The sequence below is a fragment of the Dermochelys coriacea genome, chromosome 5 (assembly GCF_009764565.3).
Source record: "Dermochelys coriacea isolate rDerCor1 chromosome 5, rDerCor1.pri.v4, whole genome shotgun sequence".
Classification (NCBI taxonomy): domain Eukaryota; kingdom Metazoa; phylum Chordata; order Testudines; family Dermochelyidae; genus Dermochelys; species Dermochelys coriacea.
In genome coordinates this window covers 100,686,270-100,700,541 of record NC_050072.1, presented here as the reverse complement: position 1 = coordinate 100,700,541, position 14,272 = coordinate 100,686,270, and the positions used below count along the sequence as shown (strand labels likewise).

Genomic DNA, 14,272 nt, shown 5'->3' with positions numbered 1-14,272 from the left:
TCCATTGGGAGTTGGATCAAAATTGTAACATTAAAAAAATAATACCAAGGGTCTGATCTAAAGTAACAAAAGGAAGGATTTCAGAATTTGGTCTGACTCTCTCTTTATCTCGTTGTTCTTAGGCTTGAATATATATGCAGATTATTATTTTGTATGTATTTATATAGAGCCATCAGTGTGCTAGATGCTTTAAAGACAAGTATGAAAGCAAGGTCCCTTTCCTGAAGAACTTAGAATGATCATCACACAATTATATAAACACCATGCAATACCACAAAGGGGAAAGTTGTTTGTTTTGTTTTTGTTTTGTTAAAGTCAGACTCTTGAACATTGACATTGTTGGGGTTTTTTTAATAAAAAAAAAAAAAGTTAGTGATAATTTGACCTCCAGCTTGGACTTCTGCTGAAGAGCTTGTGAGAGGCATGTGTGGATCATCTGTCTTCTCTTTGAAAAGAGAGAATCCATTCTAGTAAAAGAATCCTTTAGTACCAAAGCTTGAAAAGAACTCACAAGTCCACAGCCATTAAAAGGGAGAAAACATTCAAATAGAATACTGTACTGTACTCCCATAAGAATGTAGGGAGTGACATTTTTCCAATTAAATAAACATTTGTGAACAGGAATACGTTCCTAGTGTCTTTAAAGTTCTTTTGCATATAGAGAGATTATTTTAAAAGCTGTAAGCAAAATTAATTCTCCCCCCCCGCCCCAAATATCTTGCCCTGATTTGTATAATTGTTTTTAATGTTATGGCAGTGCCTGCAGGCCCCAATCAGGTTCAGGATCCCATCATGGTAGGCCCTATAAAAGCACATAGAGTTTGTCTACGTGGAGCAGCAATGTGTACTACAGGGGTATGATTTATAAAACATACTAACATTTTGCACACTAATTAGTCCATGTAGACCCTGCTGGTGCACACTAAAAGTTTCCTAATGCACTTTAACTTAGTACTGTTTCAAACAGCACTATGTTTAAGTGTAGGAGAGAATGGTTAGTGTGCACCAGAAGCGTCTACACAGAGAAATTAGTGCATTGCATGTTAGTGCACTTTAGAAATAACATCCCTGTAGTGAGCATTGCTGCTCCATGTAGACATGGATGGACTCAGAGGATGATTTGGAATAACTGTTCCTCCTCATTAAAGCCGTTAGAGTCTCGCAGGCCTCAGTTCTCTCCATCACATTATTCAACATCTGTATAAAGCTAGTGAGAGAGCTACTGTGAGAACACATTTTAAAATGCCATAAATATACAGATGACATCCAGATCTAAATCTCCTTTACATCAACTAAATTCTCTTACACATTCACACAGTGAAATCCTGGCTTTGTTTAAGTCAATGGCAAAACTCCCATTGACTTCAATAGGATCAGGATTTCACCCACACCACTATTTTTCTCATCAGGGAAGAAAACGGGGGGTGGGGGGAGGAAGAGGATTTGTTTAGGGTTTTCATCCATTCTTGCACTTTGCTGCTGCTGTTCAAAGTTGCCTTTTTGTATTCTACAGTTATCCCTTAGCAGTTCTATTGATTATATGTATCCAAAAGGTGTCTCCTTAATGTAGTGTCCCTGCATAATCCTTTTCTGTGTGACTAAAATGACAGTGAGGTGAAGACTAGCAATTATATTCCTCCCCCATCTAGAAGAGTTTTCTAGGAATAGATAATGTATTTAATATTAAATTCAAGTATCCATTGAACGTTTTATACTTCTGAATATTAGTCCTTGATACAAGAATTAAATTCTTCTCCATCATTTGTAACCATGAAGAACTGAAATGTTTCTTTTTGTAGAGTGCTGTATAGGCTGAACCTTTATAGGTGCTCTGCAAGATGTAAAGAAAAATGGATTTTTGACAACAGTGCTTGGCACATAACATTCTATCTTTGTGACTGAAAATCTCTTCTAATGTATCACACTTACCAGTCTCAGGGGAGCAAATAGAATCCATTTAGACTAGGTATGGAAATTCAGCCTCAGATTTAATTGTTTGCTAATAAATTATTTCAAAGGCATGAGCAGGAGGGAGTTGGCTATTTGTCTGACATTGGTTTTGCCTTAGCTAGTGAATGCTTTTCACCAGCAGGCAGCTTGAGTTCCTTGACTGATGTAAACAGATTTATGTAATGCAGGATTATTTGTATAATTTGCATAGTGTTTATTTTATTAAATATAGAAACTTTCTGAGTTAAATGTTAATTGTTTTGTCAAAAGATAACTCGGCTTAAAATTACATTATCCTTTTTTTGTCATTTTGGTTCTTATAAAAGTTTTTTAAAGGGGAAAAGGGGTATTGATAGGTTAGCTGATATGCCATAGTTTTGTTGCAGTAAAACTTCAGTCAACATGTCTATTGCTTTCCTGGTTTCTTCCTGTTATAGATTTTTTCTTTATTTTTTTTTATTTAATTATATTTAGTAGTACTATTAAATATATTATTTTCAGTAGTAAATCTCACTCTTCACCTCTAGGTGCAACAAGATACTATTGTAGCCAACAACTGCACTTATGATTATAATAGTAGGATAAAAGAATGGGTGGTAAGTAGTGCCAAACATATGATGTGCATAAATGTGGAGAGTTTCACTATATCCAGTGAAATTTTGATTTCAAAATAAGAGATCATGATTACATTTGTCGTCTCACAAATATAAACTTTTTTTTAAAGGCACCAAAACAGAGAGGCTGAACCTAAAGATTATGATATCAATGAAGTTCCTTTGGGTTCAAAGAATTTATGTCAATCTACTTACTTGAGATTTGGATCTGCGGATGGGGTAAATTATTTTTTCTTTGTCTTAGCTCAAATTATTCAATATTGTTTATGTATTTATCATTAGGGCTTGCATCTGGTTTTGGTTTTGGAGGCATGTGTTGAATTGGCCTCCAGCATGGACCTACTGGACAAACATAATAAGAGAATATTTCAATTCCATGCCACTAAATTAATATTTCTTTTCCTTGTCTAAAGCCTGACTTCCTCTAAGATGTTTTTAGTTTTTTTTCATCAAAGTCAGTTATGTTAGACTTCTTCCCCACCCTTCAGCTTTTGTACCCTTCCTGATTACTTATTGTTAAATTAAAATAAGAAAAACGGAGTAAGAAAAATGAAAAAATGCTTATTTACAAATCTGACAAAATTATGGGATGCATGCAGGCATAAAAAGAAGCTATATTTTCAGAAATATACACTATAATACAGCAAATATTGCTTTAAAATATATGGACCAGAATTTCTGTTGGCTTAAAAGGGGTTTAGTTCAGTTAAAATAATCAGGAATGGAGCTATGCCCATCTACACCAGCTAAGGATCTGGCACAGACAAAATAAAACTAAAATCAATTTCTTTCAGCAGTAAACAAAAAAAATTTCTTTAATGAAATCCTGTACTTAGATATAGCTTTATTGCAGCTTCCTGCTCCAGAAGCCTTTAATCAACCGTACAGCCACTTCTAGGACAGGAGTCTAGTTAGTGTAGTTAGTACCCTCTTCTTCAGAACATCTTTATTATTATTATTATTATAATTATTTATTATTTTATTTTATTATGAGTTAGTCTTCCAAGTTTAGATCCTCCTCTCAGCCTTCAACTCACAAGCCTGGCATCTACCTTCTCTCAATCTGCACACTCACAGTGATGAACCCCAGATTGCATTAACAGACCAAACTCTGAAATTAAAAGATGTGTTTTGAAACTGCATACTTTGTTATGATGTCATGTGATCAGCTACACATTCCATACTTCATGCTGGAGTTCTTATACTGAATATGCATCACTGCATATCTTGGATAACAATCAACTATAAGATATGGTGATGTTATGAAACAGAAATTTATTTGTACTTGATGATAATATGTCCATGTTATTTGGGGTAAATGAAATTTAGAATGTCTTTGGTTTTCAATTCTTGGGTTTTACAAATGGCATGGTAGATATGTATATTGTTGTCAGTATTCTAATTTTTTTAAAAGCAAAGGTTTTGGAATATAACCAGGGGAAACACATTACCATTACGGAAGGAGCCATAATTTTTCTTTTCTGACTTTTATGTGTTTAAGAATCCGATCCTGCTCATGTTGAAATAAATGGCAAAACTCCTATAGACTTCCATGAGAGCAGGAACAGACCGTAAATTCTCAATCTTTATGTTGCAGTAACATGTTTGAATTTACTTATGTCATCTTCACTTAGATTTGTATATAATTTTTAATATTGGTATGATGTCTAAAAATCAACAGAATTAGCATAGAAATGTGTCTCAAAAGTAGCAATAAGCCTGTAATAAGTTTAAAAGTCTCTGGTAGAGGGAGCAAGATTCTTTGTTGTCCTGTCCCTGGGACAGTCATTTATACCACTGCAAAATGGGTGCAAAATACTAACCATTGATACTGTTTTTCGCTTACTGTGCACTAAGTGCAAGCAACAGTTAATTGGGCCCAGGGTAACTTGCTGTTGATGTATTGCAATGGAAGTTACCTAAGAGAGAATTCTCAGTAAAAGGTATCAGGATTATGTTATCATCTTATCCCATCAATGCCATCGAAAGCCTGCCTGTTATGCACCAACTCGACGATGAACCAACTATTGAAGAGCTTAGCTTTGCCATAGATGGACTCCCCAATGGAAAGGCCCCCCGGAAAAGACTGAATACTGTCAGAGGTCATAAAATGCGGAAAACCTATTCTACTGCAACATCTTCACAAGTTGCTCTACCTGTGCTGGAAAGAAGGCAAAGTATCACAAGAAATGAGAGACGCCAACATCATCACTCTCTATAAAAACGAGGGAGACAGGAGTGACTCTAATAACTATTGTAGCATTTCCCTTCTTAGCATTATGGAAAAAAACTTTGCCCAACTTGTCCTGAACAGACTTCAGACACTTGCAGACAGAGTCTATCCCAAATCACAGTGCGGTTTCAGAGCTAAAAGATCTACTATTTTCATGATCTTCTCACTGTGACAACTACAAGAGAAATGCAGAGAACAAAAAAAGCCCCTTTAAATAGCCTTTATTGATCTTACAAAGACTGGATGCCCCCCAAAGTCTTTAAGCATGATTCAATCCTTCCATGAAAACATGTACTGCACAGTTCAGTACAACAATTCAGTCTCTGAGGCTTTCCAAGTTTGTAGCAGAGTTAAGTAAGACTGTGTACTTGCTCCAACTCTGTGATCTTCTTCTCCTTGCTACTGAAACAAGATTTTGGTTCCTCAACTGAAGGAATCTACTTGCACACAAGATCTGATGGAAAATCAGATCTAAAACCAAGACTCGGTAGGCACTTATCCAACACCTCCTCTTTGCTGATGACACAGTAGTGACAACCCACAAAGAAGCTCATCTCCAAAACCTTATGGACAGCTTTTCTAAAGCCTGCCAAGACTTTGGGCTTACCATAAGCCTAAGAAAGATGAACATAATGTTCCAAGGAGTTGAGGAAGCACACTCCTTCAAGATCAACAACTATGAACTTGAAGTGGTGAATGAGTTCACACACCTGGGATCCACTGTCGCAGTCAACCTTTCACTTGTAATGGAACTCAACATTCACATTGGAAAAACCGCCACAACAATATCTAGACTGAGCAAGAGACTATGGCAAAAGAACAAACAAACTGACAGAATGCACAAAGATCTGTGTACTGTGCATGTGTTATCAGCACACTTTTGTATGGGAGCAAAACATGGACCTTATACTCTCATCAGGAAAAGAGGCTCAACTGCTTTCATAGGCGTTGCCTTCACTGAATCTTTGGAATCTCCTGGTGGGACAGAATTACCAACACTGAAGTGATCAAGTGGACCAGTATACCCAGCATGCAAACTTTCCTCAAACAGAGGTGCTTCTGCTAGCTTGGGCATATGTGCCGAATTAAATGATGGATGCATTCCAAAGGACATCCTTTACGGCGAATTGGCATATGGAAAAAGACCCAAAGGATGTCCAAAATTGCATTTCAAGGAAGTGTGCAAGCGAGACCTTAAGAAATGGACATGGATGTGGACAACTGGAAGATCACACTTAAGACTAGAGCCTTTGGAAACAAGATCTCTGGCGTTATGAGAGGAAGCCGTCCAGCTTAGCAAAGGAGAAAAGAGCTTGCAGAAGGCAGAGCGCAAAGGGTCAAAACATCACCTTTTAATGTGACAGATGTGGCAGAGATTGTCTCTTTTGAGTGCGTCTCTTCAGCCACAGCCGCGGTTGCCATAAAACTAACTGAGAAAATTCTTTACTTCTCAAGGGTGCATACCCATGGTCTCTCGAGACTGAAGGATGCCTACTACGAATTCTGTTTAAACCTGGACATTCCCAAATATAAGTCAGTTAAATATGGTATTATTATCCTTCATTGTGAATCATTAAACATCTTATCACTCCTGCCTATTAATAAAGAATATATTCATAAGTACAGTAGATTTGGTAAAATGTGATGACCAAGCCTATTTGTGTCCAGCTTCTTCGTTATTCAAAACTCTGCAGTCTCTGGAAAAATTATGTGGAAGCCTGACTGAGATTTCATTGGAATGGGGTCCTGTCAATCCTATTGGATCAGTAAAATCCTCATCTTCAATGGAATTATTTAAATTTCCATGCAGTGGAGAGGTGTGAAAAGTTACAGAAGTACAGTACTTATAGTAATGGTGCAGTTTTCATTTTGAGGAGGCCTTCCCATGTACCACACATTTCTTGTTCATCAAATTCCAGTAAAAGTGCTGTAATTTTAAAAAGAAAAAACCCTGCTGTTACATTCCACCAGGACCAGAGATTCTTTTTCTAGTTTTTCTACAACAGTAGAAAATTGTTATGAACTTAACAGTGTGGTACAACACTTATTGTAGACTTGTGTGCAATACATATATGCACTGGACATTTTTTTAGTTATGAATGATGACTGTTTTATAGAATGTTTTGCCTTGGGGAGACATATCTTTCTTTTACACTTAATTTGATTTACTGCTAGCCATCCAAGGTTTTGATTTTGTAGTAAGAGAGCAAAAAACTATTTTAAACCTCTTTCTGCCAGCTGTACTAGAAAGTATCTTATGGTGAATTGCATTGTTTGCATTGTATACAACTTGATATGACATTATGAATTCCACTGTAGTTCAAGAGATGGCAATTTCTATACCTCCTACAAGGGAACAACTTAAATTGATATAACTGTAGATTAGAAAAACATGAATGTTGTAGAGCAATTCTCTATAGCACAGGGGGGTGCACAAATACTTTTTTGTCAGTGGGTTAAGAGATTTATTTTAACATATATTAGGTTGGTAATTTAGTTGGAGATAGCACAGAGCTCAGTGGAGGTAACTGTGCCAAGTGTGTGCCATGGCAACCAAAATACATTTCACCCTTCTGGCGGGGTTTCCATTAAAACACTTCCTTGTAGTTTAAAAAGCAGTCAACTTTATGATCCCAACTAAACAAAATTATGCTATAATTACCAATGTTTTAACAACACATATTTCTGTCTGCATTTGTCTACACAAATGCTGCTAGATTGCATTCCTTGTCAATAGATGGAGACAGAATATTTGAGATTTTGATGACATTCTCATTGCACATTTAAGGAGCTGGCCATTACAGAATTCTCACTTGTCTCCAGCAGGTGGAACAGGTTCTTCAGCTTCTAGTTGATTATTAAGTGTCTTGGGCTTAGTGGGTCTGATGCTCTCCTCAGCATTCCCCGGTGTATTCAGGTGATACGGCTATACAGAGTATAGTGGAGAAATTGGAGAGCAAATCTAGGGGCAGGAGGAGGTGCTTGGATTCAGGGACCACATACAGATCAGCATCAGGAAGTCCTTCTGCCTAACTGGGCCCAGGGTAACTTGCTGTAGAATCTCCCAGCATAGAGGAGTTCCCAGGAGACACTTTGGCTGTCAGAAGAGTGCCTCAGCTAGCAAGTATCAGAGGGGTAACCGTGTTAGTCTGAATCTGTAAAAGCGGCAAAGAGTCCTGTGGCACTTTATAGACTAACAGATGTATTGGAGCATAAGCTTTCGTGGGTGAATACCCACTTCATTGGATGCATGTAGCAAGAATCAGCTAGCAAGAATCATTATACCAGGGCCTCAGCCAGCCAACTCCCCTCTTCAGTTATTCCAGACCAAATCCTTGCCCCACTGATTTCAAATGACAAAACTCCCACAGACTTCATTGGTCAGGATTTCAACTGCTGTCTCTTCTGTTTCATACTGGAGGTTTCTTGTACCACCATCCAGAAAATGGTTGAGACCCTCTGGATGACTTGACGACATAGGCTCAGGTACTCCCTTTTCCTTTTCATGATGGGCACCCAGGTGCCCCTTCTCCACTGTAGTTCTCCCCTGAAATGGTGTCAAATAGGCTTGGCATTTGGAAGAGCATGGATATGGATGTCTCCTTCCTCTCCTAATTCTCAAGCATTGCTTTCTGTGCTCATCACATCAAGCTCCTGATGACATACTCCTTCCATGGCAGCTTCCAAAAAAGTCTCCAGAGTAGTGTGGGCTTAGCCCTTCCCTCTCATATTTCATATCTGGGCAGAAATATAAGTCCAACCCCACTCTTTCATCTAGCATTATGCACAGTAGTCCCTAAGTAGTTGAGGCTGGTTCTTGCCATAGGCAAGGATCTTACCCCCGACAGAAAAAACAGGCACCACTTACCGCTGCAGCAGGAAAACACAACTATGACTATGGTTGTATGGAATTTTTAGATGCAGCACACTTGGCTTTTAAAGAAAGAGCTACCTAGAAGATGGAAAAAGGGAATCAAAGAGAAACAATCACACCTTTCCTTTCAGTATCTCTAAGAGGCGGCGGGCTTCTATTCAGGGAGGAGTGAAACTGAAGTGTTCACAGTGGTATAGAAGAACTTGAAGAAAGAAAATTAACAGGTACTAAGTTTTCACTTAAATTCATAATGTGAGACTCTAAAGAGAGCATTATATAAAAGGTGAGTTGAGAGGCACACTCCCTGATGAAGGCTGTGTGAAAGCACAACGTAGTAAGCATTTTAAGACTCTGTATTAAGTGTTAAAACATATTTTACTTTGCTTCCATATCACAACTAAGCTGTATTTTTCATAGTAGATATGCAATATCTGATGTATAGATTCTCGTGATAATCTTAATGGAATCTGTTTGTTTCCCCACTAATGACGCTGAGACTAGGCCAAGGTATTGATTTTATATGTGATAGGCCATTATCAGGCATACATTTCCATTAACAATTTCATTGCGGTACCATACTTCAAATAGTATGGCATATGAGGTTAAAAAGTCCCAAATGCTGAACAGGCATTGGTTTGCTGATTGAATATAGCGATGACCAAGCAGAATTGTATGCTGTGCATTATCACTTCTAACTATTGAATTAAACAATGAATTTTACAGAAATAAACTTGAAATTTCAATTAAGATGCTGTCATTTTATTTAATAGATGTTCATGGAAATATCAATACAGCTGAACACTTATGTAAAGAATGCATTATCACTGAACATTTTCCCTATGTTTTAGCCAATTACAAATGAAACTAGGAATACAAGTACAATTTCTCTGTATTTTTATTGAACTACTGAGAGCTGATTAAGATGAGATTTTAGACATTTTTCTGCACTTTTATGAATAATATGGTGTTGTATTTTATTTTTTTTATGTTTGTTATAAGGTCACCTATTCATGTAGCTGATTTGAATGAAATCTCATTTGGTAAAATGTAAGAGCGGGCTTTCTTAAAGTATATAAAACAATAACAATGCCATTCCAAGGAAAAAAAAATGAAAAAAGTTAATGGGCAGACTGACTGTCAATTTGTCCCTTATTGAATAAGTCTTTGTTTAATAAAGCTTCTTTGATCATTTTAATAAAACCATGAGCAATTGTGACCAGCTTGTACTCTCCTCTTCCCTATTTACACAATGGAAAAAAAGAGCTTTGCAAACTTATTAAAATGTTGGTCTCATAAAGAAAAATAAGTTGAGATTTATGTCTTGAATACTTGTACAAAGAATGCATTTCAATAATAAAATTTGCAGCCCTTTCCCAGCACTACTAAAAGCTCTGTGACCTTGCTCTGAACAGGGTTAAATTATACTTGCATCTTATGAATATGAGAGTTTACAGCATTGGCATTTTTTACAGTTTACAGATACCACTTTTCCTACAGCAAGAGACCTGGCCAGGTGGTCAAACCTAGCAGTTGCTTATGTATAGAGCACTATTTTTAGACCTCCTAGCCAGAGCTAAACATTGTGCAACACTTGCAAAACAAAATAGGGCTATGATGTATAGCATCCATTATAGTAATTAATTAGCAAGCAACAAACAATCATACAGTATTTGAGACTGAAAATAGCCTATATACTGAAAACTTTTTTTTTAACCTTTCCCAGTATATTTGTCCTTTTATGCTATCTTCCAGACATGGATCACCACATACCAGGATCATTTGTCTCAACCATATACAGATAAAGGATATATGGATATAGAGATTCATAAGTCCATGCTGAATGAAGATAATTTTGAAGATGGTGTTATTGACAGGTATAATTAATATTTATTGTGTACACTATAGAGTTTTGCATTGGACCATTCATATAGGAATTGCATGACAGAGAATGATCAAATGAGACCATTTCCACATGGAACATTTCCAATGTCCCCCTACATCCACATGCCAAGTGAACTCTCCATGTCCAGGTCTTCCCTTCCCCATGCCAGCACCAGACCCCTGTCCTAGGATCATGTAGAGCATCCTTTGTGGGATTGGCAATCCATGGATAAGAGGAGAGTGAGATGGAGCCTGAAGGAATGTACTCAGTCTGTAATACCAATAGACCCCAGTTATCGGCGGGCGAGTGGGATCGAACCTGGGGCTTCTGGAGCTAATTGCATGAATCTCTACTGCATGAGCTAAAAGCCACGTGGCCTTTAGCTAAGGCTGCAAAGCAGATTCATTAATCTCTCTCTAAGTAGTGTCAGTGCCACTAGTGGGGTGTTCTGTCCCATCACAGAAGATGTGTGGGTTACACATCCTCCCACCAAACCTCAGGAAATCCACTCCAGAATTAAAGTTTTATTAATTTTTGAGTTGAAACTTCTCCATGCTGTGGATCTCCTCTTTTGAGGTTGGGTTCCAGAAGTGGGGTCCAACTGTCATGTGTCCACCTCCAGCTAACAAAGCGGGACCTTTACAATCTAATAAATACTTGAGACGGCTGAATACATTCTAGCCCATAGATGGCAGTGGTAAACATACATACAAGCTATAATTCGTATGCTAACATTTGCACCAGCTTCTGCTGTTGCAAAAGGAATTGCATTTTATCATTGGTGAAAAATATATATATAAAAAAATTAGTGCAAAGCTAGTCCCCCCCGTTCCCCCTGCCGTGAATCTGGGGAAAATGTGCTATTTGTTGGTTTAATAACCTATGCAAAAGTTTTTAACAGCTCTGAGATAGTTCTTTTTAAATGTTGATCATTCAAACCTTGCTACCAGGTTGCATAGAATAAGTTTGAAAAATTGAACTACTTATGATTATGCTAATTTTCTGAAAATCATCTTTTCTTTTGCAGGGAGACTGGACTGCCCAAAACAGGAGTTGGAGCTGTTTTGCCAAGACACCCTTCAGATCACTTTCGAATGTTAGTAATCCTCCCCAAAAAACAGCAAATAGTGATGTGCTGTTTAGGGATAAATTATATTTGTTGTATGTGGCTTGTATTGTGTCTGGATCTGGAAAGATCTCTAAAACTTTGTTTTTACATTAGCTAATTGAGAATTACTTCTTGAATTATTGTATTTAGTTTATCCATAATATTATGCTTAGTATGTATGGTTTTCACTTCCAGCATGGCTAGTGACTCAAGTAACCTTATTTAGTAATAGTATATTGGTAAAATAATTACACTAATTTTAATCTAAGAAAAAAGAGCAATGCATATAATACACAGGGCTGTACTGCCTATTATTAAGGTTTTTTTTTAAATTTCAGCCAGAACAATTCAACTGTTTCTGAAAAGGAGGTTGGAGGAAAAAAATGTCATTTTTCAATGTGAAAAAATGTCAATGGGACCTAATTACCTTTTATGATTTGGGCCTAGAGCACACGATGTAGCCTGCAGGGGGAAAAGTATCATCTCACTTTGCTGGTCTGTCCTGTTCCAGTATGACCCTTGTATGCAGATGCACAGTTAGGGTTATCTAAACAATCGTAATTCTGCTTCTGTAGTGCCAGGAGAATAACCAGAATCTGTGATGCAATTTTATGCATCCATTACAAAAATTCATCTAATTAATGATCACAAAACATCAATACCTTACTCTGAATCATACAGGGTTAGGCAGTCTGTGGGTTGCATCTTATTCCATTTTTCATTTACCTCCATGTCTTTAATTATTCTTTCCTTCAAAATTTGTTCTTGCATATTGTGGTCAGACTAACTGGTCTGTAGTTGCTCAGATTGCATTTTTTCCCTTTCTTAAATATAGATGTTATATTTGCTATTCTCCAGTCATAGAGTACTACCTCTGATTTGATATATTTACTAAAAATCCTTGCTATCAGATGTGCAATTTCATGTACCAGTTCTTTCAGTATTCTGGGAGGTGGATTATCTGCTCCCCATCCCCCCGACCCACGATTTGACTGCATTAAGCTCTGTGAGTTTAGCTTCTGCCTTGACTGGTAATTTTCCATTTCTATAAACTCATGATCATTAGCCATTCTGCCTTTGCCCCCATGTTCTAGGTTATCATCGTTATTGGAAACTGAGCCAAAGTATTCATTTAGGCTAAGGACATGGCATTTATGACACTTGCACAGCAAGTGCAATGCTTAATGTGGTAATAAAGCATCAGGTTTAGGATTGGAGTCATTTGCTTATGAAACCAGTTAAAAAAACAGTGCTCTGTGGTTCTCTTTTTCATTACTTCACAAGTACAAGCTGTATAAGTATAATGTCTTCTCCAAATATAAAATCAGAAGTAAGGATTAAAATCTGATGGGGATACGGAGATAGAGTTGAAGTTGTGTATTTGCATACCATACTTTGGGGGGGGGGGTTATTGTAAAGGAGAACTTCAGCTTAGAATGTCAGTTTGTGATTTTAAAAAATTACAAATATTCCTTAAGGGTTTTCATGCTGAAATGAGTGATACAGTGACATAACTACAGATTAATGAAGATTTTACCTGGCATAGCTTCTGATGTGGAAAAGACATCACGCTTATCAAACATGAAATTCTCTTTAACTCTTAAGTTTTGTTTAAAAGATATAATTGGAAGTTATTCTTGATTTAACAATGTTAAACTAAAAGTAAAATGTGAAATCAGCCTCTGCTGCCTCAGGGTTAAGCACTGTGGAAACTGTCTGCCTGGCAATATGAGTTTGAGTATTATAAATGGGGTTTGATGTAAGCATAGGATAGAGATTTTGAAACCCAAAGGAACAAGGCAAGTGATCCCAAATGTAAAGGCAGTGGAGCAGTTCATCATATCCATAGGGCCAAAGCATTTTATTACAAGATCTGTTAGGGTGGACATGAGGACAATGCAGGAGAAAGTGATCTGTCTGGGAGGGGAAAGGTGTAGTAGTTTTAGAGGTTTCAATATGTTATAACATTAAAATAATCAAACTGTCATAAGGAAACAGAGATACAGTTGGGTTTTAATTATATCAGATTCCAATCCTCCATGTAATTTTCTTATAACTTTAAGATGTCTCTCATTTACCATATAGATGGATGTATACAGATAGAATGCTAATTATGGTAAAAACACTTTAATTCCACATGTTTCAGAATCCGCTCTCTTGAATGTAGATTTTTTTCTCTGTGTATATAAAATCTTCCTACTGTATTTTCCACTGCATGCATCCGATGAAGTGAGCTGTAGCCCACGAAAGCTTATGCTCAAATAAATTTGTTAGTCTCTATGGTGCCACAAGTACTCCTTTTCTTTTTACGAATACAGACTAATATGGCTGCTACTCTGAAACCAATCACCTCTGTTAATGATCTGCTCATGGCATCTCTTTTGTATCATTGACCATGACATTTAATTGACAGAGATTGATATAGACCCCGGGAGTGTTCCAGAATGGTACTTGAATGGCTGTGTTCCTTACTGTCTGAAAGGACTGAGAAAGAATCGTTAGGTGATTGCTCTTCTGTCTCGATGGTGCTCTCATGAGATGGGCCAAGGTCCTGTTCTGTTTCCCTTCTTCACTGTGTAGGCAAGTCACTAGGGATGATATTGTTTTCTTC

At 37.2% G+C, this 14,272-nt stretch overlaps 1 protein-coding gene across 2 annotated transcripts in view; it reads left to right on the top strand.

Moving 5' to 3' along the window:
* The window catches only part of CFAP95 (cilia and flagella associated protein 95), a 59,821-nt gene that overhangs the window by 20,112 nt on the left and 25,437 nt on the right, over positions 1-14,272 (top strand). For both annotated transcript variants that reach the window (XM_038401892.2, XM_038401893.2), the window contains exons 2-4: positions 2,675-2,783; positions 10,424-10,545; positions 11,581-11,649. In XM_038401892.2, coding sequence (XP_038257820.1) covers positions 2,675-2,783; positions 10,424-10,545; positions 11,581-11,649 — 300 coding nt within the window. The remainder of the gene's footprint in view (positions 1-2,674; positions 2,784-10,423; positions 10,546-11,580; positions 11,650-14,272) is intronic.